The 27,541-nt window shown below is 39.6% G+C and overlaps 1 protein-coding gene across 9 annotated transcripts in view; it reads right to left on the minus strand.

The window, feature by feature from the left end:
* The window catches only part of EBF1 (EBF transcription factor 1), a 372,029-nt gene that overhangs the window by 12,939 nt on the left and 331,549 nt on the right, over positions 1 to 27,541 (minus strand). For all 9 annotated transcript variants that reach the window (XM_053377135.1, XM_053377131.1, XM_053377134.1 and 6 more), the window contains exons 11-14: positions 26,906 to 26,994; positions 8,738 to 8,803; positions 6,843 to 7,020; positions 4,708 to 4,887 (exon numbers count right to left, since the gene is read on the minus strand). In XM_053377135.1, the coding sequence (XP_053233110.1) occupies positions 4,708 to 4,887; positions 6,843 to 7,020; positions 8,738 to 8,803; positions 26,906 to 26,994 (513 nt within the window). The remainder of the gene's footprint in view (positions 1 to 4,707; positions 4,888 to 6,842; positions 7,021 to 8,737; positions 8,804 to 26,905; positions 26,995 to 27,541) is intronic.

Consider the following 27,541-nt stretch of genomic DNA (forward strand, 5'->3'; position numbering starts at 1 on the left):
CAAAACTGAATGTTTGCACTCTACTTCACACCCTATCTTCACTGTACATTTACAGCAGTATCATACCACTGAAAACAGCCATGACTTCCCCCATAGATTCCTGGGAACTGTAGTTCGCTAAGGGTGCTGAGAGTTGCTAGGAAGACCTGATCCCCCTCACAGAGCTGTGGTTCCCAGAGTTACCTGAAAAGAGGCATTGAGTGTTAAAGAACTCTGATAATTTTAGCTCTGTGAGGGATCTCAGCACCCATAACAATTGTTCCCAGGATTCTATAATAATACTTTTTGTAATTGTTCCCAGGATTCTTTGGGGGAAGTCATGACTGTTTACTTTGGTATGATACTGCTTTAAATGTATAGTGTACATGGGATCTCAGACAGCACTGGTGGAAGTTAATTGTGCTTCCCCGGGTGGTCACACAGCTGCATCCAAGAGGCAAATTCAATAATCTCTTACAATCACAGAATATATTGGGGAGCAGTTTTCGTAAGTGACAGCCTTGCATCCTCTGCAACTTTGGAAGAGACGGTGTTCGAAATTCCCATTGTTCCAGGCACATTTTGCAATGGAATTTCATTGGCACGAGCAGTTTCTGAGCTCTGAAAGCAGTACTGAGCCTAAGATTTCAGATTAAAACTGCAGAGTGGAAGGAAAGGAGGACCTTTTCTCTGCAGGCTGGAGAAGAGACCCTCTTAAGAATATTAGGGGGTGGGCAGGGGAAGGACTAGACCATGTGAAAAATGAACATAATATTTTAGCTGCAGTTCATGCAATTTCAGCACTGTATTCTTGTTATAAAAAAGTTTGCCTAGACATTTCATTGTTGCGCCCATAACCTAGGTTTAAGGTACCATTTAGCTTCTAGCTTTCATATCTCAGTTTCTAACATTGGGAAGGAACACCCCTAAAAGTTAAACAAACTTGTGGAAGTTTCTTTTATTCCTTGTCTCTATTTCATTTAATTTTTGTTCTGCTTTTCCTGCAACTGAACTATGAGTTTACATGTGTAGGAGGAAGTCTCTAAATAAAGAGACCAAATCCCAATATTCTTCTTTTTAAAAAATATATATATGAAAAAGTTACTTTTAAAAGAAGAAAACTAAAACTGGCTGTTGTTTTGTTTGTTTGTTTTTGGTACAATATTATTTTAGTATCCAATAGATCACATGACTCAGGTTGCAATCCAATGAGTAAATATCTGCACCCTCATTTGGGGCTAAAAGCTACTGAACTCAATGGTATTTACTTCTAAGAAAACATGCACAAAATTTGGCTGCCAGGCTGCAAATATATGCACACTTAATTGGGACTAAGCTCTACTGAATGTCCATTTGAATAAACATGCATAGGATTAGGCTAAAAACATTCCTTTTTTTGCCAACCATTTTTGTTGGTCAGACAAATAAAGAAAAAACTGTGATTTTCTTCATTCTGTCAACTTGCCTGCACAGTCATGGAATTTTGGGAGGGGCAGTTGCAGACAGTTTGGGAACAGTTTTCAGTATCAACACTTCATGTCTTAGCCATGCTGGCCAGGAGTGAGGCGGTGTGTGTGTGAGTGTGAGGTGGTGGCGGCAGAAAGCTCCATGGTGGAAATAGAGTATGCATGCCCTTATTTGCTTTGTTCCTGGTTCCATTATTAATAATAATTAAATTAGTACACTGCTCCCCAAAATTTGCACCCCCAAATGGATCTTCTAAATTTTGTGCCCCCTTGGCATAGCGCCCTGTGCGGGAGAACTGCTCACACCACCCTAAATCCAGCGCTGCAGTTAGCAACCAAGGTCAGCCACAGCTTTTTCCTAGCTTGTAGGATAGTACATGTTTGAAATTTCTAAGACGTCACATTAAACCATAGATGGAAACAAACAATGGTTTCACATGAAAGCCTAACATGCTTCTTGCCTTGCTTATCCCCTTTTCTTGCTGCTGCTAAACCATCCAGCCTGGTTTGTCATGAGGACCATGCCTAGCTCATGGTTTGTTTCTCTCCTAGCAAACCATGAGCAGTAGCCAAAGTTTGTTCCTGGCTCACTCCTAGTGGTTTGTTTGGGGAAAGCAAACCAAGAGAATGTTTTCAGATGTCACAGCAAGCCCAATTCAGGAGCCCTGGAAATTGAGAAGCGCAGCAATAACTTTTTTAGTGGTATGTACCATTCACATTAAACCATAGTTTGTTTTTTAATGTGATGTGTGACCTGGGCCAAATCAACTACTTTGGTTTTGAGAATCGCCTTCTTTTTCAACCTCGTTGGCATTTTATCTAAAGATAATTAATATATTTGGCGGTTGTGGTTGTTGGTTTAGAGCAGCTTTCCTTACTTAAAGATAATGCCAAGTTGTTCCAGAAATTTGGGTTCTGGTACTATGAGAAAAGAGAAGAACCTGGTTAGCTGGACAAATTACTCATTCCCCTCCCCCATCTTATTTAGAAGCTGTTTATGTTTAATTGTGGTTTATGAATAATTAAATGGCAGGGGAATGAAAATTTAAATCAGCTGAACTTGAGATTATTCTTTTATTTGCATTTCTGAAGATAAAAATCACCATCTCAGAATCTCGGTGCAGGAAACTGATATCATATTTGTGAACACTGAGGAAATCAATTAATGGAAATTAAACGTTCAAAGTTTCACAGTCTGACAGATACAATCTTGGTCTGGAGTCACTCAGTTCCTGCAAGCACTTGTTAAGGTGCAGCAATCAAAGCACCTAAATTGAATTGCTACTATACAGCAATTAGTTTATTGATTTAATTAAGGATGCCACCTTTCTAATTCTCAGGTCATGATTGAAACATTTTCCAATTGAACATATTTGCCATTAATGGGACAGCAAGATCAAGCAAGAAAAACCGCTCAAAGATAATAATAGTAATAATAATAATGGTGGTGGTGGTGAAATGAAAAGTAATATAAAGACATTACTCAATAGAAAGAAACACTTCAGAAGACAAATCAGTCCGTGATTATGAAATAGTGTATCACAGAAATCACTTTCATGGAACAAAGAATAGGGGTTGAAAATTCTATCCCATTAATTCAGTGTAATAGTTCAGAGAGTTTAATTATCATCCATTGTTATTATACTGCTATCAGAATTAAATAGTAATTCCTGGTGGAGAATTTTAAGCTCTGACATGACAACCATGTAGATCTCTCTCTTTCTTTTTTACTTTAAAGACCCTTAAGCAGTGTTCGAAACTCCCATTGTTCTAGGCGCATTTTGCAACAGGGAATTTCCTTAGGGCGAGCAGTTTCTGAGCTCTGGGCGCAGTACTGTGCCTAAGATTTCAGTTTAAAATTCCTAAGTGGAAGGAAAGGAGGGCCTTTTTCTGCCTTCCCACTTCCAGCTACATTCTGAAGACTGGAGAAGAGACCCTCTTAAGAATATTAGGGAGGTGGGCAGGGGAAGGGCTAGACCATGTGAAAAATGAAGATAATATTTTAGCTGCAGTTCATTCATTTTCAGCTTTGTGTGCTTGTTATTAAAAAAGCACGCCTATACATTCCACTGTTGCGCCAATACCCTAGGTTTAAGGTGCCATTTAGCTCCTAGCTTTCATATCTCAGTTTCTAACACTGCCCTTAAGGGCAAGATCCTTTTTTAAAGTATTGGGGCAAAACTACCTATTGCGTCAGGCATGTGGTAGCAGCCAACATCAGGGGCTTTGTTAAATGTAATAGTAGGTGTGGGTGGAGGTGGCGGGGTGCATTTTCATTGGAATCACAAGTGTCTGGAGAGGAGAGGTTTAACCCTCTCCTAGGGCAATTCCAATGAACCTCCCCCCTCGCAAACACACTTTGGACAGCATTTCTCAAATACCCAACTATCACAGCTTGGGAAGTGCTTTGCACAGTGCTTCCCAGGTACCTGGCAGTCAGCTTCTGATGCGTTAGCATTGTTCATGATAAGCAGGAAGGACCTGATCAACCCTTGAATGGGAGCTTCTTAGGAGCCCCAAAACTATGCCTGAGTTTTTCAAGCAGCAATTAGAATAAAACCAAAAATCATATATAATTATATGAAGTACAAAGTCTATCCAGCAATGATCCAAATTAAGGGCACTTTACTGCATCAAATACATAACCCAATGCAGCTGCTTCCACTTGTAAATAAGTAACAAAAATGACAAGCGTGAAACAAACTTTAAGGGTCTGCAGTGAACTTCAAGGGTCTTATAGCGCAACCTATGCGCATCTTCTCAGAAGTAAGCTTCACTGTATCAGTGGGGCTTACTCGCTCTGCCTCAGGTTGCTGCCTTACAGTTCAAATCAAAGCATGTGTCCTTTGACTCACTGAATTTGAGTTTTTCCTGTAAATTAGTTGTTAATCATTTCTTCCTGTTTCTTTGTGAGCTGCTCCAAGAACTCTTGCTATGGGGTGACTGTATGGCTGCAGTTAATATTTCCAATGGGAACTGAGTGAGATGCACCCTAAGTGAGTTTAGGATTGGGGCAATAGGGATGTTACAAAAGGCTGGGCCATTTATCAGCAACAACTGCTCAACTGGAGTGAAGAGGGCACTGTCCCACCACCTCCAATCTGCCATCAGCAAGCCTCCACATGCCTGCCTGCCTTTCTTACAACCAGTTCAGGGAGTGGCTCCACCTGGCATTTTTCTCCCTGAACCCCACCCTGAAAGTTTCTATGGGCACCAACCACCACAGGAAAACAATCAGCATAAATGGTGCAGAAATACGTACTGGCATAGGGAGAGTTGGCAGCAGACCCATTCAGGAAGGTTGGAGATCCACCTAAATTGGACATTCCAGCATTTCCGTAGCCATTCATGCTTGTCGTGACGGAATTGTAGTTTGTCTGCTGAGGGGTAGTGCTTGGCACGTAACCATGAGGTGACACACTGCTTGAGTTGCGAGTAAAACCTTTTTTTTTTTTTGTGGAAAGTCGAAAAAGAGAAAGACACAACAGCTGTTTTTCAAGAGAGACTTTTGGAACATACCACAAAAATGCAATTCTGAGGAAAGAGAGGGGGTTGCTTTAGAAAGTTCAATCTGCAAATCATTTATGAAGTGTTGAGAACTTTTAAATAAGTGTGAGTGTTATGGGTCGCAGAAGATGCTGCAAATAGCTGAAAGATATGGCAAAGAGACAACTTACTGGCCTGAGGGATTCTATCACGGCATTCTCTGTATGGTTCTGAGCCACACTCTTAACAGCCTGTTAACAATTTCTGATCAGTTCTTAGGAAAAGAAGCGCATCGCCCCATATGAACCGACCTGAACCCTGTGGTCATCATCTGAGGCCCTTCTTCATGTGCCTCCTCCGCAAGGGGTCTGGAGGGCAGCAACACAAGAGTTGGCCTTTTCTGTGGTGGCTCCCTGCTTGTGGAATCCTCTCCCTAGGGAGGCTTGCCTGGCACCTTCAGTACATATTATTAGGTGCCAGACAAAGCCCTTCTTCTTCCATGCCTGTGGGTAATTAAACAATCTATGGCCTTTTAAACCTCGGGGTGGTGGTGGTATTGCTTTTGTTTGTTATTAAGGCATGTATTTTTGAATTTTTATATTGTAAACCACCCTGTGATCGTCAGGTGGAGGGCAGTATAGAAATTTTAACAGCAGCAGCTGTAATCCTGATGGTAGGAAGGTTGGAGGTCTGATCGCCAACGAAATGGGTGGCAGTAGCCAGTGGGAAGCTCCCAAACAGGGCATTTTGGGGTGGAATGCTGGGGGCTTTGGCTCATAGGCCCAATCTCTGAACCCCTCAGCTGCAGCAGGCTGGAGCTGGTGCAGCATCCTCCCCAAAAAACCCTCCACCTTCCACCCTTGTTGGCAGGGCTTCAGATGTGGCAGTGTACCTGCCATTCCACAGCAACCCAGCCTCTATAGTTAGGATTGTTCTGCCAAGGAAAAGTGCTCGGTCCTTGCTTGTTAAAAACAGAACGTGATTAAACAAGGTCTAGAATGTCAGTTTTCAGGAATTAATTTTGGTTGCATCACTACTGATACTTCCATGGAGATAGCAATATGTCCTTGGTTATATAGCTTTTGGACGTTCCAGGTGCATTTTGCGACAGGGAATTTCATTAGCGTGAGCAGTTTCTGAGCTCTGGGCGCAGTACTGCACCTAAGATTTCAGATTAAAACTGCAGAGTGGAAGGAAAGGAGGACCTTTCTGCCTCCCCACTTCCAGTTACTCTCTGAAGTCTGGTGAAAAGACCCCTCTTAAGAATATTAGGAGGGTGGGCAAGGGAAGGACTAGCCCATGTGAAAAATGAACATAATATTTTAGCTGCATTTCATTCATTTTCAACTTTGTGTGCTTGTTATTAAAAAAAGCATGCCTATACATTCCATTGTTGCCCCCATAACCTAGGTTTAATGCGCTCCTAGCTTTCACATCTCAGTTTCTAACACTGGGTATGAGCCAGAATGTTTATGTTAAGGTAAACTCATGCTATAAGTACTTTGGTGCAGAATGTTCAGCCTTAGTACTGAGTGCTTAACTCAAATACTTTCATTTTTTTTATTCACTGACCATGACTCCGTTAAATATGTAAATTATCAAGTGCCCTCCATGCCAATGAAACAGCACTGCATTTTATCTCACTAGGCAAACAGATTATATGTTATGCAGGCCATGAACTGTTCTGTGTACTATTCTAATGCAATTTCCCCCACCTTCTACCCTCCAGGGGACAACTCTCATCCATCCCAGCTAACATGGATGTTGGCATGCTCAGTGAAATAAATGTGCATGGTGCCTTTTACTTAGCCATATAGAGGCTCTTTGGTAAGCTCTTTGCTTTCCAATTTTAAAAAAAATCCACCCAATTTTGCCTGAAGATTTTAAAAAAATGTTTCTTCTTCATCTTACCCTGATTAGTGGCCTGTGATGCTTCTGAGACATTGACTGCTAACTGACCACTAAAGGAGTTCACGCCCATCATTCCTGCGTGGACCGAAGTGTTGGCGAGCGCTGGGAGTTGGTTGTGATTGCGAGGGACGCTGTAGAGAGCTTCTGCAATATCAGCTGCTCTTTTCAGGATTATTTCCTGGGGGAAAGCGTTGAGAGATGTAACAAAGTAATTAAGAGGCAATTCACTGAGCAGTTAAGGAGCCTACACCGATGCAAGATTCAGCATATCGTCCCTCAGAACAGTGGGACAAGATTGGATTGACTTGAGGGCTGAACAAGTCATAGGTCAAACTCTAATCCACTTGGATAAAGTGATGATATGGCTGATAGTGAATTTGTGGCCTTCATTTGAAGATCCCACCCAGACTTAATTAGTTGTACAAACAATCCTTTCTAACTTTGGGTCTGTCTCAGTGAAATGGGAATAATGATCTACCAAACGAGACTGCTTCAAGATTGAAGATGGATATGGCAATAGTGTTACCTATAGGTCTATAGTGCCTGGCATCTTTAGGTAAGGATGAGTGAGAGAGGCCCCCTTATGAAATCCCAGATAGCAGTTGCTACTCAGAGTAGACAAAACTGAGCAAGGTGGACCAATAGTATGATTCAGAGTAAGGAAGCTTTTATGTACTTACTAACCACAATAAGTAACCTCTAGAAACACAAATCTATGTTTGGTCATAATTCTCCCTTATCTCACATTAATACTTTAAATAGAATTTATTAACTACTTACACTTCACAAGTATTATATATATTTTTGAGATGGTATGTTCCCTTGCCAAGGGAAAATGTATGCTTTTCAATCAGCCCTGATTTTTAATGCAAAAATATATAGGTAATAGAAAGCAAAACACAAGTTCTAAGTGGGCTTCTCCTAGACTAGGCAGTTGTAGGTAAGGAATCTGATGTCACTGATGCTGATTTATATGAGAATCAGCATATCTTCTGGGCCAATTCCCATGTTATTTTACAAGAAGTAGTTTCATATTCCTCCACACACAAAAGGGTCATCTGAGTGTACAGGCAGTGACCATTTTGCACGCGGCCAATTGATGTGCGATGACTGACACATGCAACCCCCGGTCAAACAGGGAATTGCCTGTACAGTATTATGAGAGACACAAGTAAAATGACCTATTCAATGTTACTATTTGTGACATTGTCTACATGGGCAGGTCCACTTCTACACAGTGCAGCAAATCACTTCTGAGTATAACTGCATCTCAAAGTTCCCAAACAGCAAGACCTTGAAAGGCAAAGAGACCATTTTAGCATCTTTCTTCAATCCAGAGTTTGCCCAAAGGTTTCTGTGAAAATGGGATGTCATCCTCTGAGAATTATTTTAGACTTTGCTGAGGTAAGGTCTTGAAAAGAACTCTGGAAACCATAATCCTATTTACCTGTGAGTAAGCCCAATAAAAGACAATGACAATTATTTCCAAAAAGATGTGTATAATATTGCCCCATAAGTTTCATTTACTTATTTTTATTAACACACATCATGTGAACTGCTTGGCATAGGTGATATACCATCTCAAAACATATAATATTTGGAAAGCGTAAGTTTTTAAATTCTGTTTAAAGTCTACAGATCTAAAAGGTATAAATCACTACCTAACACAGATTTGTGTTTCTGATGTTGACGTGCATGCAGTTTTTAATCTTTGTAAAAACAAAAGGGAAGGAAGGAAAACAAATAAATACCAACAAAGCAAGCTCATCTGATTCTCTCATTTATTTTCCTTTGTCTATTTTTTTTATGTACAAGTATGACCGAGTAGGCTACCCCTAAAGCATAGGTACCAACGTGCTAAATATAAAGAGCTATTAAATGAGGACTGCATTTACCTGGTTGTTATGTGGCATACCATAGAGTGCTTCCACCAGATCGGCTGCCCTCTTGAGTATTACTTCCTGTCAGGAGAAGCGGGGAGAAGAGACATGCTTGTAAGAGTACAATAAACTGTATGTAGAAATAGCATTTCCCAGCATTCTCTTAGCTCTCAGCTTTGACTTGAGTATACAAGAGTCTTTAAAAGCGACCATTGTTAGTGAGCTCAGAATGTTGTTAAATCACAAGTTCATCCAGTTCATGCACAAAAGCTTAATAAAGTTTAAAGGTGAAACTTGTTTGTGCTGCAAAATAAAAATTGTCAGTCGATTGTCTGCTGTCTGCACTGAGAGTCCACTGATGGGTTTATTGCAGGATGACCTATAGTAATTTGTTAGATTGCTGAAATCAATGTCGTTCAGAGCATGTTATGAATCCTTCTAATCTGTTTATTTGGTTCTTAATTTATATTACAGAAAGATTGACCTTATCAGATCAGCTACATAACTGTGGAATGTGTTGATCTGATAACAATGTAATATCCAACTTCTTTGGCTCATATTCCTTTGTCATGGGCAGATGCCACAACCAGGTATTCAAACTAGCTACAGCACCATGGAAGGAGCGGCGGGAGGGCTTTGAAGCCAAACAGCAATGCTGCAAAGGGAGACATGTAAGAATGTTCTTCATAGAAGTGACATTAAGAACAAATAAGGAGATGTGCTAGATTTGGGGCATAACCCTTTAATTTTCATTGTTACTTCTTCATCTTTCTATATTATATACCCATGCTTTTAAAACTGACACCTGCATACCACAATGCTCTTTTTTTTAGAGTGCAAAAAATTTGGAGTACAAGAGTGGAAATAATAAAATACATTTGCCAAATACAGAGCATAAAATATCTTTCTAATGCACAGCAGGTTTCTACCGGCTCAATAAAAAAACTGATCAGGGAACTTTTTTTTTTATACGATTCGATTTCTCTGTATACTACAGTATAAAAGAACAGCAAAGCTGAAGCCATATATATTTCTGCAGGTGTCTTAAAAAACTAGATGCAACATTTTCCTACTGACTTTTGAGTAAAGTTGAAAAGTTTAACTGAGAATGTTTTATACACTAGGTAGATTTTCCAACCAAAAGAAGCAGTAATGCTCAATTTTCATATACTATAGTCTCTGATCAGAAAATAGAGATATAATTGCATTCATTTTGCTGTCACCATAACCTCTTCAAAATCCTTGAACAACTCTTCAGATGACAAGCTTTTAGATGCATATTAGCATTTTTTCAATTTAAAATTCTCTACAATATACGATAAAATAGTTGTCATACTGCAGTAGCTACTTATGACATACATGATGTCCTAAATTTAAAAATGAGATGAGAGTGTGTTTGTGCATTTTGCACCCCCGGTAAACATTTATCGTTCCTTAAAACCATTGCACAGCTTCTCCTTCAGAATGCACTTTTCAATTATTTTTTCACACATGCAGCCAGGTGCATTATATAATTGATGGCTTCTGAATCAATACATTTGAAACTATTTCTGAAGAGATCACTGGCTACAGGCTTTGTCCTTTTCTGTGCTGCTTGACCAAAGCACTAAATAATTTAAAAGGCTATGAAGGGAATGCACACGATACCCATATGGAATCAGGCCATGCTGTTTTAGCTGAGCCACTTAGATTGTCAGTAAGTCTTGCCTGCCTTGTAAAAGATTAAAACTCTAGAGTAGAGGGAAGAGCTGCTTGTCAGATTTGACTCCCTCACCACCACCCAGTTTCCAGTAAACTAAAACATCTTGTTCAGGCACCACAACTTCAAAAAAAGTAGAATTGTTCTGGTAAAATCAAAGTCAGCAATATTAGACTTGAACAACAGTTGTAGTAATATTACTTTAACATGTACTCGCATACTCATTTTTAACCATCGTCATTGAAGTAATTATCCCTTCTCTGTTAGCATCAATTCTGAAACAAAAGATCATTTTGCTTCAAGTCTAAGCAATGATACAGGCTGCAGTTCATTTTCTATTTAATACTGGAGCAGTTAAATTCACGTGAGTAGAACTCTTCTTGGGAAAGTTGCTTGTGGACCACTGCTTTAACATAATTATGCAGAAATCTTAAGCTCTCATTCTTAAGGAATAAATAAGTAACTTATAGTAAACGACAGTGCAAATAAAAAAAATAAAAATAGCCATGGTTTTCCATGTAGTTTATTACTGGAGTACATTCAGTAAGTGCTGTTATAATTTAGAGCTATTTGGTGTTTGTGATTTCTTTCTTTTGAAACAAGCAATTGCCTATACAAGGGTTGTTGTTTTTTTGCTTTCTTAAACAATATTTCTACATAATAAAACCTTTTTTGTGTCTGACACTTTTAGGTTAGGAATGCAGATGTTGCACAAAAACTCCTTTGTCAGATAATTCTAAGCTTTTACACTAAAGAGGATCATAGCATCTATATTAAGATTAGCCTTTAATAAAACACACAATAATAAACATTTTTTTAAAAAAAGTTCCCATTCAGCTACCATAGCTAATAGTGTCATTGCTTCAAATGAAAAGCAGCCCCTAAAAGTCTTCTATAAGTTACTGCAGCAGACCTTGCAAGGTGCTTGAATTGCGGTAACCAGAAAATTGTTCTCACCTCCATGTCATTACGCTCCCAGTGAACCAGCCCCCGAGCGTGTTTGTGTTCGGGATCTAATATATTGCCTTTCAATCAGAGCTGAGAGCCACTGAACACATAGACAGAACATGACGAGCAGGTCAGGAAAGCAATAAAGATTTTACAGAGCTGTCCAAGGTGCTAAATTTACTCAATAATGGGTTTGGCACCATAGTGTTAACCTCTCATTTACTACCAGTTTGAGAGACTAAATTGAAGTAGCTGACTTCATTTACCTTGAAATGTATATTTTATGACATTATGTAAGTAGATTGAAAGGGCACTGCAGCTTTAACAATTTAAGGGCTAAAGCATGTTTAAGATGAAGCCTGGCTATTTATTGTATATTGCACTTAAAGTCTATGGAATATTAAAATGCACTGATTAAATTTGTAAATGGTATTATAAGAAAGATAGCTAATATAAAAAGATCTATGCCTTTGAAAATCGAAGTGATCTTGCGCCACTGAAAGTGTGCACAGACAGAGAGGCAAAGTTACATAGAAAACATTTTTTCAAACCCATAACCCTTGTCCTTAAACATACATTGGTGCAATTCAACTAAATTAATAATATGCTGTTTAATACTATAGTCTTGGATGAAAAAATCAAGACAGTAAAGTGCATTAAAAATGTTAAGAAAGTATATTTCATTTTCAATAGCCATTCAACCATTTTTTTTCACTGAAAAATCCTATGACACAGGATGTGATTCTGAGTGATGGTTTTCCATTTCTCTCCTAGCCAAGTCCACAGGACTAAGGAACCTGTCTATGTCCTTTTCATTTAGTACTTCTGGGTTTAAAATTATCTATGCTATAATTCTTTACATACTTAGCAGGGGGTAGGCTCTAATGAACACAGCGTAACTGACATTTGAATGGCCATGAATAGGGTTATGCTGTTTGTCTTCATGACAAATAATTAAGACTGGAATTATGTAACAGTTTTTTAAAGAAATGTGATACAGGCATCATCCCGTAGTGTCTACACTCATTTCTTTTGTCTCACTATCATCTGCTTTGATTTTGCAAAATGTTGAAGTGCTAGGAAAAAAACCCTGTAAAATCTGGACAGAGATGAAAGTGGGATAAATGTGCCACTTCAATGATTTGCAAAATCTGTTTGAGCAGATGGTCAAGAGACTCAAGAGTGTAAGCCATGTTGTTCTTACTTTACGATGGTGGGCTATCAGGGTTTCCCCCCTGCACTCGGGGGGAAGGAAGGTGGGTTAGCTCTGTGGGGTGCTTTCTCTGAAGTAGCCCCACATCAATGGACTGACCTTCCCTCTTAGGTGTGTCTCATCTCAACATTTTTTTCCTTTTTGTTGGAAGATGAAGACACACCTCTTTGTCCAGGTTTGGGGAAAGGGGTGAGGTGCACTGAGTATGCTTTGTTTTTGCCGCTGCTTAGCGATCTTATTGTTCTCTGATTTTATTGTGAATTATATTGTTGTTGCTGCATTTTGCTTGTTTTATATTGTTAATTTTGGTTCTAATGTGTACGTATTTGCTGCCCAGGGACCTTTGTGCGAAGGGCAGATTATAATGTTCCTGATAAATAAATGAATGAATGAATGAATAAAACTATTAGCCCTCCCCTCAGAGAGTAAGAGGACCACAGGTCACGGGCAGTGCTGGAGCTGCTTTCATGTTATTACCTGCAGGGGCCACATTCCTCAGTAAACACAACCAGCAACAAGGAAAATTCCACAGAAACGGAAAGGCTTTTGGCATGGAGTTTTTTTTACTGAGATTGTTCATAAATTGGTTATAGGCCCAAGCTGTTGGTTAATACACCATAATTCCCCAGCACCAGCAAGAGTAGAAACACAATGTTGAGAGCAAGAAGAGGAACAACATGTGGCTGAGGATTTGCTCTTGATACTGGGTATTTATTTCTGTGTTCAGTGTGCCCTCTTTGAAAGAATATTGAAGAGACTCTAGATTGCTATATTTATAGTAGCACTGATGTCTTTATAAATGTTTGGATTACAGGTTATTAATTTTTATTTATTTCTGGTACTCCTTCCTTTCACCAAGGAGTGATCAGAGACATTTGTAACCCACCCAAACAGACACACTTACAGAAAAATAACGCAACTTGAAGGGGCTGAAGTGCCCTCACCATCATGGCAACCCCAAAGTAGTAACCTTTTCGTGTCGTTCCCTCTGGGTGTTGCCTCCCATTTGGATCTGTCCACAGTGCCTCAGCAGGGCTAACTTTGTAGCTCTCTGGTCAGATGCTAACTATCAGCTACAGCTATTTCCACACAATTCCTTCATGGTTCTGCCCCAACACCATCAAGGGCTGGTCAGGATATTGAGTTGACTTTAGAGTTAAATTCATAGAACCACCCCCCCATCTACCTAAGGGTTTCTATAGCAATAGCCAAAGTGTATTTGTTTGGCTTTTGATGTGGATTGCACCACAGAGGAATCCATTAAAGCATGAAACTTGCTTTAAAATGAATTATAATCTTCTATATAAGTGCCCAGTGCTTTGTTGGCTGAGCCATTTCCCTGAGAATGAAAACCATTTGCCATATATATTTCACTGGGGTTAAGCTTCATCATGATAACTATATTTTGTGCTCCTTCTTGGGAAGAAATGCTACAATATTCTCATTGATCTCTGGTTTCATATGTTAAAATGGGTAGAAAGTAATTGTGCATGTGGACCCTGAATTTACCTGATGCCAAGAAATTTCAAGGAATTAGTTACTGGTAGCATGTTTTTTCTACCTTTTCATGAAAGAGCTGCCACTATATATAAAGCTTGTCACTCACCTAAAGCACTAGTATACTTATAGAGATTCTCTAGCAAATCACGAGGTATTTATAATGGGTTGTCTAGATATCATATCATCTTCTAATGCTCTATTAGCTCAGCACTGTGACAAAGATAAGAAATTGAGAGAAATCATTCATCTTGTAGAAGAGCTTAATGAAGATGATGTCATTCAAAGTTTTCATGCTTCCATCTTTAGCTGATGGATTCTGACTCCTAGTTTCTTGTTTCATGGGTGCGGCAAACAAATGCCCAGTTATATTCTAAATATAGCCTCTGGAGGGTGGCTTCTTTCTTTTTTTGGGAGGGGAGAGAGCTTGGGAAATTTTAATTTAAAAGCATAATAATACTTAGACTGCCAACCCATACACATTTATGTGTAAATCAGTTTCATAGAACTCATTAGTGGGATTAACACAAGTAAAAAGATGGCAAGGATTAGGCTGCAAAATTTTAACTCCTTTTACATATTAAGACATGAATATGTTTGTTCCACGTCAGTGTCTTTCATTGTTAGGGTTGGGTAAGCATTCTTTTTCAGGGTACATTCAAAATCAATATACCAACTCAAATTAACTTTTCAAATATTTTCAAATAGACTTAAAAATTATATCCTTTTGAAGAAAGGGCATGGGCTCACCCACTATATACATAAAGAAATGGACACTCTTCTTCCATGACAGGAAATGAGGGAATCACCAGCATTACCCTCTCACTGTTCCCCTCCTTTGAAGTAAATGATGGTATTGGATGCTGGTGCCCATGGAAGAACAATTCACATGCACAGTCTGAAATATTTGCATAATATGACGAAAAACTCATATAGTGGTGACTGGCCTAATAGGAAGCAGCACTGCAGGCCTAACTCAAGGTTTCTCAAACTCAGGTTTCCATTTGTTTTTGGACTACAACTCCCATCATCCCTAGCTAGCAGAACCAGAAGTCAGGGATGGTGGGAATTGTAGTCCAAAAACATCTGGAGACCCAAGTTTGGGAAACCTTGGCCTAACTACTTGTTATGGTAATATGATTAGCAAACAAGCAGAAGGTTTTTTAAAAAAATTAAAAATGCAGGGTTGCGGAAATGTGCCATTTGAGGAAGAAAATGTTGAGTCAGCAGTAGTGAAATGCAACATGAAAGAATGAACAAATATTTCCATCATGAGGGAAGCAAAAACCCAACAAACAGTAAAATGTGACAAAAACATATTCATGACCCATAACTGAATGTGAGGAGACAGAATTAAAAGAACAAAACAAAAAAACAAGATAATATTCCCTAGTTACTAAACAGTGAAGCGCCTGATATCACATTGCCATTGTTTGTTTGTTTAAAACAATTCTATATTGATCGTCATTAAAAATTCCAGGGTGGGGCAGAACAATGGTAATACAGTTCTGAAAAAATTAATATATTAAAAAACAATAAAAAATATCAGCAGTAGCCCAGATAGCTAGTTAGGTCTTTAGCAAGCACTCAAAAAACATAAATGTTTGTGCTTTGCCATAAAGCTGGGCACCACAAAAGGAAAAAATTGTCACCCCATGTTGTCTCAATATGAATTTGAGACTGGTTATAATCTTGGATATTAACTATTGCCCCATAGATTGACCATTGGATTTATTTATTTATTAGATCTGGCTGGTAAGGTAGTTTAGGTAAAAGGACAGAATGCTGAGACATTCAGATTTGGGATAGTTATCTAGGATGATTTACTGGGAGCCAATTTCATTCAGCAAACTGAATTCTGAGTTTGCTAGGTACTTAAGCTTCCTTCTTCTTCCTATTATGTAGCCTCTTCTTCCATGTTATTTGCAAACACACTTTTTTTTCTGGAAGCAAGTAACATTGAAATGAGCATTAAATTTGCACTGCATTCTGCAATATTTCCAGAAGTGGCATTAATGTCATGTGAAAGCTTAAAGATTAAGTGGAAATTAAAAGGGAAACATCAGGAAAATGAAATAAATGGCCGCGTGAATGCTCCCACCTGGGCATCAGTATCTGACCCCACAGCTGAGTAAGCTAGCCTGTTGCCAAGTGAAGGCAAAATAATAATATTGAGCTAGCTTGGTTTTTCCCCCCCTTCACCCATCAAGTATGAAGATGTATTCTAGTATGCAAGACTCACTTAACGAAGGAGGACTAAGGTCTCTCCAAGCTGTAATGGTCTCCACAGCCTTCATCCAAACTGAAGATCACAGCCTATGCCTAAGGCACTAACAAAAACACTCAGGCATGACCTTGCCACCTGCTCCACATTGAACCAAGCTTATAAATAAAATATAGTAAGCATATATGAGACAGCAAAATCTTTGAAGGGTAAATGCATGCAGGCATCAAGCCATGAATATATTGTGAATCAATGAGAAAGATCTCTCTTGATCACAAAGGTGATAATGCTATAGCAGAGGGGAGAAAAATCTCATGCACATAGTTTTATGCTGTAAATGCTGAACGGTAATAGGATTTAAGTCCACTGCGTCTTCCAAAACATTTTGCTTTGGCAAAGGCAGTCTTTGAAGCATAAGAAAAAGGGCCAGGAGCAAGCAGCTCTTCCCCATGCATCATTTATACTTTCAGCAAGATGGCAATCAGTGCTGGGGAATCAGAACTGTTCCAGTAGGTAAGGATGTCTGGCCTAGTCTCAGCATCCCTGACAATTGCAGTGTATTGGAGATGCCTTTACACTGCAGTTTTTCTCTGTTGACTCCCTCCCTCACATTATCTGCATCAAGGTTGGGGGTGGATCAGGCCAGCAGTCCCTGATTTTGGAGCATGAGTACCTTGCATGACAAACAATAGGAGGGTTAGATAGGTATATACATATACAGTGGTGCCCCGCAAGACGAATGCCTCGCAAGACGGAAAACTCGCTAGACGAAAGAGTTTTCCGTTTTGGAGGTGCTTCGCAAAACGAATCTCCTATGGGCTTGCTTTGCAAGATGAAAATGTCTTGCGAGTTCCTGCAGGTTTTTTTTCCTTCCCCCCCTTTTTCTAAGCCGCTAAGCCGCTTATCCGCTTATCCGCTAAGCCAATAAGCCGCTAAAAGCCGCTAATAGCGCTAATAGCGCTAATCCGTCAATGGGCTTGCTTCGCAAGACGAAAAAACTGCTAGACGAAGAGACTCGCAGAACGGATTCTTTTCGTCTTGCGAGGCACCACTGTAGTCCACTTTGCTGCCTTGGGCACTCAAGTTGCAGGAAGGATGGGACGAAGACTTCACTGCCTACAGGCGGTGCTTGAATTTAACTGGGCTGAGTACAAATAGTTCTAAATCAACTTATTTCAACAGGGCTGTCTAATATTTACCAGCTCTTTCTGCATTAACCCATAAACCCCTTTTGGGTTAAAAACTACAATAAGAATAGAATGTAGATTAAACAGGGTTTTTTAAAAAAAAAAAACCCATCAAGAATATCTTCTGGGATATAAATCTCAGATAAGAAAAGAGACTTGTTAGATTCTGCAAAATAGCTGGTTTTTAATGGGACGAATGAAAGTGGCAAAGTAAAAAGGCTGTGATAGGATGACCTCTGGTGATATTTGGCTACATCTTGTCCAGACTGAATGAAGCAAAGACTGAAATAATGTTGGGAGGTTTTCATATTAGAGTGTTAAAAAAACCTGCTATGTCATAACCCCTACAAACGAGTAGATTCGCTTACATTTTATCATAGGCATAATTTTTTAAAAAGTCTCTAGGAAGGGGCATTCTCATTACAATAAAGGACCACTTTAGACCCAATTGAAATGAAAAGAAAGAGCACAGCTTACATCTAGATACCAAGTGGTAATTTCTAGGGAAGCATAAAATGCCAAATGTGTAACAATTATGTTTTATAACTCTGTGTTCAAAGGACTTAATAGTATTTTATTGCACAGAGAGGCTTCAGCTCAAGCAGACCTATTTTACTGGAGTGCTCCCTGCCTTATGTTGTTAAAGCACTTCATCAACTTTCTTTCTTATTATCAGCAGGAGAACGACAAGATTAATTTTTGAACAATCTAAGTGGCCCTAAAAATCTGGCAGTAACTAATTTCACGAAGCAGATGTCTAAGCTAAACCGATAAACAACATTTCCTCAAAAATATCGGGGGCATAAGGTACTTGATATTAGCCCCTCCAGTATTCTGATAACTATCACTACATTTAATATTATTGTTCTGCCTGGCCTCAGTGATGACAGATACAACCATTCTTCCTAAGCATATATTAATAACATTATGGGGGAGGGGAGGGAAGTGTGGAGGGCCTGGATTGTTTATTTTATCCCCAACACTGGTCACAAAAACATTGGCTATATTTTCATTGCTCCTTGCTCTTCATTTTTAAATGAATAAATAAAAACAAACAGCTGTGGAAAAATTTGATCAGCTACCAGGCAGAGTTTAAGATTCCCTGGGCAATATACAAGACCGTCAGGGTGGAAAATCAAAACCGTGACATACTGAAATGTGTTTCTTTAAGCAAACAAAAACAAATTGCATTGCACACTCATATTGTATGAGCCAGATCTATCCCATACAAGTGTATCACCTACAGTATCTTAATCCATCAGCTACAAATCAAGAATATGGTTACCGCCTAGGCAAAGGCAGAGTGCATAGATCTTTGTTCTAAAAGGCAGTCTTGAGTTTTCTTGCAGAGGTACTCAGAGGATGTTACTGTCTAAACGATTTATATCATTGTAAGCAGAATGATTGACTTTTAAAACAGAAAAAAGAGTGGGGGAGCTGGTTATTGCCTTAATGAAAAAAAAATCAATGGAAGTAAAATGAAGACATGAGATTTTGTCTGAGTTTCCGTTAATACTACTGAAGAGCTATGGATATTAGAAGGTCAACAAATAAATTAGTCCAAGTGGTAAGAAATGAATGATTTGAGTTCAAATCATATTGAGTGCAAATTATTCACTGCCTATAAGACCAGGTAATTTTTACCCGTGGTGCCTCAATTACTGTTCCATAAGCAGTAGCACAGTTTTAAGAGCTGCAAGTTCCACTGAGCAACCTCCAAGTAGCTGGGCCGGGATAGCTGACTTTATAGCGATGGATCACAAAGTGTGGCCCTCCTGCATAGGAACCCTTACGAAAGAAACAGGACTGCATTCATTTGACCAAACTGGTTCAGCTTTCATGTGTTTTTCTCTTTGACATCTGGTGGGAGGGCATTCCACAGGGCGGGTGCCACTACCAAGAAGGCCCTCTGCCTGGTTCCTTGTAACTTGGCTTCTCGCAGCGCGGGAACCACCAGAAAGCCCTCGGTGCTGGACCTCAGTGTCCGGGCAGAACTAGCTTGGGATCTATGAGCTCCCTCACCTCCGTAACCCTTTCCCAAAAGTAACCCTTTTTATCCATTGTACAGCATCTGTTATAGTGAAAAACCATCTAGGAATTTACACGCCTTTCCCACCCCACAAACCAGCTAGTAATGAGAGAGGGTTTTAGATCTAGATGGGGAAGGGGACAAGAAACAAGAGGATCATCTGACCTAAGCAGAGATGATATGAAACAAAAGGCTGCTTGGTTGGGTTATCCAGTCAATGAAAGTCAAGTCTCAGTAAAAGTAATGCTTTGTAAGTGCATGTCTGTGCATGAACCTACAAGGCTTTGGGCGAATGGTGTATTCTAAGTATACCCAGAATCTTATTTGGCATTCTGAGCTAGGGAAGATCTTTGCAGAGAAATGGCACTCTGTTTGTAATACAGCCAAGCACTAGGGACCGAACCAATTCATATTCCAAACCAGGTAATTACAATATTCAGGAATATCACTATAAACAAACTGGTGCTCAGTTGCTGAAATACGTGTCTGAGTGAAAATATTGTTTGTCGAACACACATGAGAAGGGAAAACTTTCTCCTACATATGCTAACACAGTCAACTGGACTTGGCATATCATAGTGCAATATGAAATTATCACTTCAGACACAAGTTTCAAGGAGGTGCCATTTTCCTGCCTCCCACCTTCTGTGTGTCGTAAAAAAAGACATTTTTGTGACTTTCAGTCAAGATCTGAAAAACAAAAGGTGTGTGTGTCATTTAGACTTTTTATTGCTTTGGGTGCAAAATGTCTAAGGCCAATGTCTGCACATACAACACAGGCTGCCCTTTTATCAATAGCAGTCACTGGGGTGGCATGGGCAGGGCAGAGATGCTCACCTGGCTTCCCAATGCGGCACATCACTGCCAATCAAGGAAGGGGTCAGAGTGTAGTAATTGCTCCTAAACCTGAAACACAGCTATGCCCTCTTCTGATCTAGACTGGATTGGCTTGGAAGCATGAGAAGAGGGAAGGAGGGAGTTGGCTATTCTCACTACTTTCTTGATGAAAATATGATCCGCAAAGGTATTATTTGCCACCCAAAAGAAGCTGCTATTTGTGCTCATACCCATGCCACAAATCTGGATATGGTCTGGATATGGAGGGGAGCACATAGCTGCTGTTTAATATATTGTGTAGTTTGACTCAGATATCAGGGGGAATGCTCAATGAAGGTAACAGTTCATTCACATGAATGTGGGTTTATTTTTGGGGGGGGTGTACCAAGAGCAGTTTTAGGAGGAAAATTTAATCAGGAAGGGAAAGGTTTAAATCATGATATCTACCTGCATGAATCCAGATTCTACAACTATGCACTTAAAGTTATCGTGCAGTTAGAGCCTTTGAGCTACCATAATAGTTTCTTTAAACTGAATAGTCAATTAATAAGTTCAAGGCAATACTAAATTGGACTTGGCTGATGTGTCACTAATCCCAAGGGGATTTAAATAATTTTTAAAAGAAGCATATCAGGTACTTTTTGGCACACTCACACTAGCTTAACAGGATTTGGATTAATGCACCACAAGCGAGAATCATTGAAAATTGAATTGATTCAGGGGAAAAATTGTTCCTCTACAACAATGCAGAACTGTGAAAGTCAACCATAAGAAACAGAGAGCATACCTCATGGTGTAAAGCAGGGATCACTCCTGATTATTAGCCATGGAGACAGAGGCTGATGAAAACTGGGGTCCAAGAATACATGGAGGGCTAGAGGCTCCACATCCCTATTCTAATGAAACCCAACAACTGGCTTATCTTAGAAGTCTTCTGAAGCACCGTGTAACCCTTTCTGATCATCACTTTCCACAACAAGAAATGTCATTCTAACCTATTATTTCGCCCAATGTTAGTCACAAATTGTGTATCAAAAGAGCTGTATCTCATGAAAAGCTTTTAGACCACACACCTTAAACAGCAAAAGAGTGAAGCAGTCACTAACAAACTTCACTTGTTAAAGGGAAGGCTAAAACAACACAAAAATAAATAAAGACATTTACATGTAATGCACTCGAACAACATTTCCTTCTCCACAATGCGACAAGCAGTTCACAAGAACCAATATACTTGAACGTCCCAGCATCTGAAACAATTTTTCAAGTATATCCAACTAGGTGCCAACCTGTAACATCCCTTGCATTGAGCTGGAAACTAGAGATTTCATTTACTCTTTCCTACTGCTACTCAGCTGGTGCTCCTTATTGATATTTGCAGAGGACTAAAACGACAAATGCAGTATCTAAATTGCCTTATTCCCCACACATGGAAATTCCAAAACAATATTAATGTAATTAGAATAGATTGTGCAGCCTGCAGTGACTCTTGCTTGCATTTGTCACTCTGCTTCATCTGTGATAAATCACTGTATCCGAGGAGGGAATTTTTGGTCTCATTTCGCCAATGAACAACAGAGTGCCGCCACGTGATTGGAGTCTGAATTTCAGTTCTAGCTGGCGCACAGTTGAGCCGAATAGCATTTGGCACAATGCAGAGTAGAAGCGAGTCACTAAATGGCTGATTTACTAAATTATTATTGGATGAGCCTTTGCAGTTCCAACGGAAAGTGCGTCTCTTCATGGTGTGTTCAAATTGTTCTGTGTTTAAATATTCAGCATGAGGCTAATGTGAACTGATGAAGTGAGACTACAAACATTCACTTTCAATATAGGCAGAGAGACAGAGATGCAACATATCATGTGGCCTGCAGAGGTGAAAATGATTTATATTTAAGGATGCTGCTGCTTGCGTCTAGTACTTTAAGGTGCTCTTAATTAGTCTGGTGTTGGAATGAGCAAATTTAGGACACAGGGAAGGACACACATACACACGAGAGAGAGAGAGAGAGAGAGAGAGAGAGAGAGAGAGAGAGAGAGAGAGAGATTCAACTAGGCTTCTTTAAAGCTACAGAATTCCAATAAGATCTGCTTCAAAGTCCATTTTTAGCCAAAGATTTTCTGCCTGAATTTTTCTCATGCAAAAAAAAAAGACCCTCCTTCCAAGAAAATCCAAAGGTGCAGTCAACAAACATGTTTGAAATATAACTCTGGTTTGTAATTATATGACTTATGCAAGGGGGGGGGAGATAATTTCTTTACTGCCACCTGCTGGAGCTGGCAATAACCCTTTGTCACACTAAAAGAACAAGCATCCTCACTTTAGAGGACAGATACAGCAAACATTTAAAATACTGTGATCCGAGATACTTACAGTAGATTAGAATTTTTTATTGGTACTGTGTTGCCATAACAACATAAACGCAGCAGATGACTTAAGCTAAGCTTGCAAAGCAAAAGGCTGCTCATCTGGCAGTTAAAATGAATACAGTTCACTTCACAAGTTCCCCATATGGACCCTTAGTGTATGGTAATGAGGATACCATATGGTGAGAAAAGAAATGCAGAGAGAACAATTGTGCTCCACTGGATGGGTGAACTGGGTAGGAAGTTATGAGAAAACACAGGAGAGAGATTTGTCTGTGTGCTCTCTAGCTCAAGGGTTCTTTCAGAAGGGGATTCCTCTAGTCTTCCCTTAATCCACTTCTTAATGCGTACATGTACGGATGTGACAAAGAAGCATATTGAACATTTTGCGACATCATTCATCATAAACTGTCAGCGGTGTTTACAAATCAGCCCCGGATGATCTTATACATCAGTAATTCTTAAAAGGTAACCGTGATAAGGTTTAAGACAAAGTGCAGGGAAATTTAAGCACTCCTGACAAGCAGAAACATTAGTGATAATCATTTTAGAAATGCTTGCATCTTTTCTGCATGCATGTTTGGCTGTAAATAATGCTGGAATGTATAACAGCTCTTCAAAAGGTAGGTGGGAAAGTGAAACAAATAATATTTCTCTCTCTCTCTCTCTCTCTCTCTCTCTCTCTCTCTCTCTCTCCCTCTCCAAAAGATGAAACAAGTAATTGATTAGAATCACAAAGAAGAATTTGTCACAAACACAACCACATCCGCACCGTACAGAATGTAGGACTAACCAGACCCTCAACCTGGTAAGACAGCTTGCTTAAGGCTGCAAAGTCAATTTTGTACTACACATGCTTCATAAAAGATGAATATAAATGCATTAGTTAGACACGGTGAGCTAAATTAGAAGGTCAGGCAGGGCTGGAAGGCCTGAAAAATCACACAACCAATGACTGTAATTACTCTTTTTTTAAGTCTATTAAGTGGTGTTGTTCTATCAAGGCTCAGGGGTATAAGACATGAAGTACAAGATAAAGTAATGTGTATTTATTACTCCCACAGGATCAATTTACTAGATATTTTCAGCTCCATGGAACAAAATACACAAATGCAGCATTTGTTGCTTTCTTCAAAACTGTGGCATCTACTTTTTGCCCCAAAGCACTGCTGCTCCTAGAATAAAAAAGAATTAGTTATAGGGGTAGGGGCTTTTCATTTGTTCCACCATTTCACTGTGTACATGTGTGTATTGGCATATATAAGGATTTTAAAATCAATACAGCCATGTAGCCAGTTCAGTCAAGGGGAAGGGCCATGTGAAAGGTCCTAGGTTGAATCCCCAGCATCAGGAATAAGGAAACTGTAGCCTTTCGGATGCTGTTGGGTTACAACTTCCAACATGCAGGATTATTGGCTATGCCTATTGGGACTAATGGGTGTTTCAATCCACCAGCATCTGTAGGACCACAGGTTCCCTGGCCCAAATCTCCAAGTATGGCTAGGAAATCCTGCTTGAGACCCTGGAGAGCTCCTGGCATTAAGGGTAGGCAATACTGTGACACTGGCCAGATGGACTTGGGATAAGGCACCTTCCTATGCTTCAATATTTGGCCAAATTGCTTAAGTGACATGGTCTAAACATACAGGCTGGTTTAAACATTACACCACTCTTTCATATGTCGGTGCTCAAGCTGGCCGTAAAGCTCAGCTTTATCCCTTGGAAAGTTTCTGTGTCCTTCTAGGTGGCTTGTGCTGCTATGGAGATCGTGCCTGCGACTGGGCCAAGCCACTGGGATAAGCATTAAGAAAACATTACAGCCAACTGCATGGGGCACTAGAATCATGTTTCCGTTGCTTCAACTAGGCTGACAAAGCACACGCAAAAAAATGAAAAGAGTCTTCCACCTTCAGGAAAACATTGCAAAGGCACAGATTAATATAGCAAAAGGATCCATGTCGTTCTTCCTCTTCCTTATATATTAAAGTTTTGCCATGGATTCTAAATTACACCATCTGCTCTAATCGTTTGCTGAGTAAACACTGACCCACTTAGAAAATGCACTGGAATGTATACATATTTCTGCTGACCTTCAGAAAGAAAAGAGCTGCTTCCCAGCAATTTGTATATGACTCTGCCCTTCAGCTGTCGGAGTGTCACTGTTTTGGAGTAATCCCTGATTTTGGACTTTATACACTACCAAAACTAACCACTGATGACTGCCCGGTCTCAGTGTGATGACAACTGCAGCCACCCAAGAGAATACAGTTGACATTTAGGAATTTCTTCCCACACCCTTGCCAATTAGTGAATCATCAAATTTTGTATTTGAGTATATGTTGTTCCTCCTTTACATCACTGTGGAAGTTAAATTGAGAAAGGAAGATGTTTCAAAGGCCATATTAGGGGTATGAAAGAAAACAAGTAGGGACAAGGGTGAAACTAGGTAAGAATCCACTGATTCTGAGTAACTGCATTTGTGGGGTTTTAAACTAAATTTTAGGTGTAGTGCCTCATCTTGGCCCCATGCTGTGGTCCTGATCCAGACCAGATCTTCTTAAAATTTTAGTCACTAGAAATACATATGACCACACACACTCCAGCTCCTAGGAAGAATTAAACTGACTCCTCCTACTGACAGTCAGCTACTTTAAATGGCAATCTTCTAATGTCAGCCAACTATTTTTATTTAATGGCAACCTAAAATATCAATAGTGTGTCAACGTTGAATCTTTTTAGAAATCAACCACTCTCTAAAGCTTAGACCATATTACCTGTAATGAAGTGACCAAAACTCTAACAAAAAACTATACAATTTAACAGCCATGCTTTCTCCTAGAATTCAGGCTTACTCACAACATCTGCTATCTTTATTCCGCAGCCAACAAATGAGAGGGATTCAGCCATTAGTGTCAAAAGTGCAGAAGGAGACAGGTGCCCACCTGTGCTGCATTCTATAAATGAGTCTTGAACTTCACATCCAACTTCAAATTCTTAATGTGTGCTAATTGTAGGCATACAAACAGAAGGGCATGTTTATTTGCTCATGGATTTATTTAAACCATGGAGCCACTGTCAACTATAACCCCATTTAGGTTTCATGGGAAATGCTGCAAAACATTGTTTCACTTTATTTAGCCAAAATAAAATATTACACTAAGGCACAATAAGCTTAGACCCTCGGTGTACTGGTCTATGCTTTGTCATTTCCATGTTTATTGGAAAGATTTAAGTGCTTTTTGGCGTTTGGTGGGGTTTTTTTGTTTGTTTTTTTGCCAAAGCAGTTTTCCAGTCACAATCCAGATTCTTGGTATTCAGATATTCTACGTAATCAAATGCCACATTATGTTTACCTTGTGATTCTAAAACTACACATATGCCACCCCCCCCCCATATACAACTGCATAGATGTGTAGGCAACATTTCATGGGTGAGTTGGCCTTAGGCGCTGAGTACACTAAAACTTGAAAATTACAGACCCTGCTATGAAGCTGGTCAAGAGCCCTGAAGCTACACTCAGAGGCATATCTCAAAAGCAATCATTGTAAGGAAAACCACATGAACAGCCCATTACCCCTTCGATAAGTCCTTTGGAATTTACAACAAACAGCTGAACATGTTTGAAGCAGGCCCCTTTTTTAAAAAAAAAGCAGCTGGTGAATTAGTGGAAATTAAATAGTCAATATTAAGACTGAGGACAGATTGTTTATTTCTCAAAGGATGCAATGGAGGTATGTTTGTGGAGCCTCTGGGTTGTATTTCTGAGGTAGTAGTGCATATGAAGAATGATGGCATGTCTTCTGGGATGAGGAATGCATGAAGTCGCCACACTCCTGTTCTCATGTGCTTATCAGTGGTTCTGTACAGAGCCTAGGCATGTAGAAGCATGCAGACTCTGTTGGTGTGCTATTTACCTTGCAGAATTGCAGTATATAGATTGGATGTATAGAGTCTATACACATACAGCTTGTATGTGGCGCAGGCCCTGTGAACTGGGTCCTGGTCCCTGAATGGAGACTGAAGGGGGGCAGCTGGCATAATCCAACTTCCCCTCTCCATACATTGATCCTACATCACAATGATCTGGACAGTACCAAAAGTCTCTTCTGAAAAAAAATCAAAATGCCGTTACCGACTTAGGCGTCGAAAGACACAAACACACAGTCACAATCACTTTGGGCTGACCTTTGGCAAGCGTTCAGGGTCACCGGGGTGCCTTGGGATGACTTTCTGTAACCTTTGGAAACCATAGTCAATGGTGGGTTCATTCAGAGCTGAAACAACAAACATAATAATTATATAATAAGCAGTAGGACAAGGTGCAACATCGAAGAGTGTATTAAATTGCAATGTGTGTGTATGGGGGGGGGGCAATCTGGAAACTATCACAGCAAACTCTCCCTTTGCTCCTTGCCATTCAAATCAGCAATGACTGTGAAGCTGTGGTTCAAGCACTGTTTGAGGTGAGATGCAAGGCTTTGGTTGAGTATCTGTGAAAAGGTGGCAGCAAGTTTTGCTCTCTATAAACAGCTTTTGAGCAAGAAACAATTATAATCTGAGATACAATTCATTTGTTAAATGCTTTGTACCCTGCTTTTCAAGTTTTCCATTATTATGTTGTTAGATGGAATCCTTTTTGATTGTGGATTTTTTAAAAAAAAGCAGAAGGAAAAGTCTGTTGTGCTTCCAGACAAACAAAATTATGTATATTTTCCTTGTGAAATACATGATGTGCTTTTAGGAAGAGAAATCCAATCGCTGAATCCTAAAACCACTATTGGTTCATGCAAAGCTCTCAAGAAATTAACCACAAGAAGAGCC

The sequence above is a fragment of the Podarcis raffonei genome, chromosome 2, assembly GCF_027172205.1.
Source record: "Podarcis raffonei isolate rPodRaf1 chromosome 2, rPodRaf1.pri, whole genome shotgun sequence".
In the NCBI taxonomy this organism is placed as follows: Eukaryota; Metazoa; Chordata; class Lepidosauria; order Squamata; family Lacertidae; genus Podarcis; species Podarcis raffonei.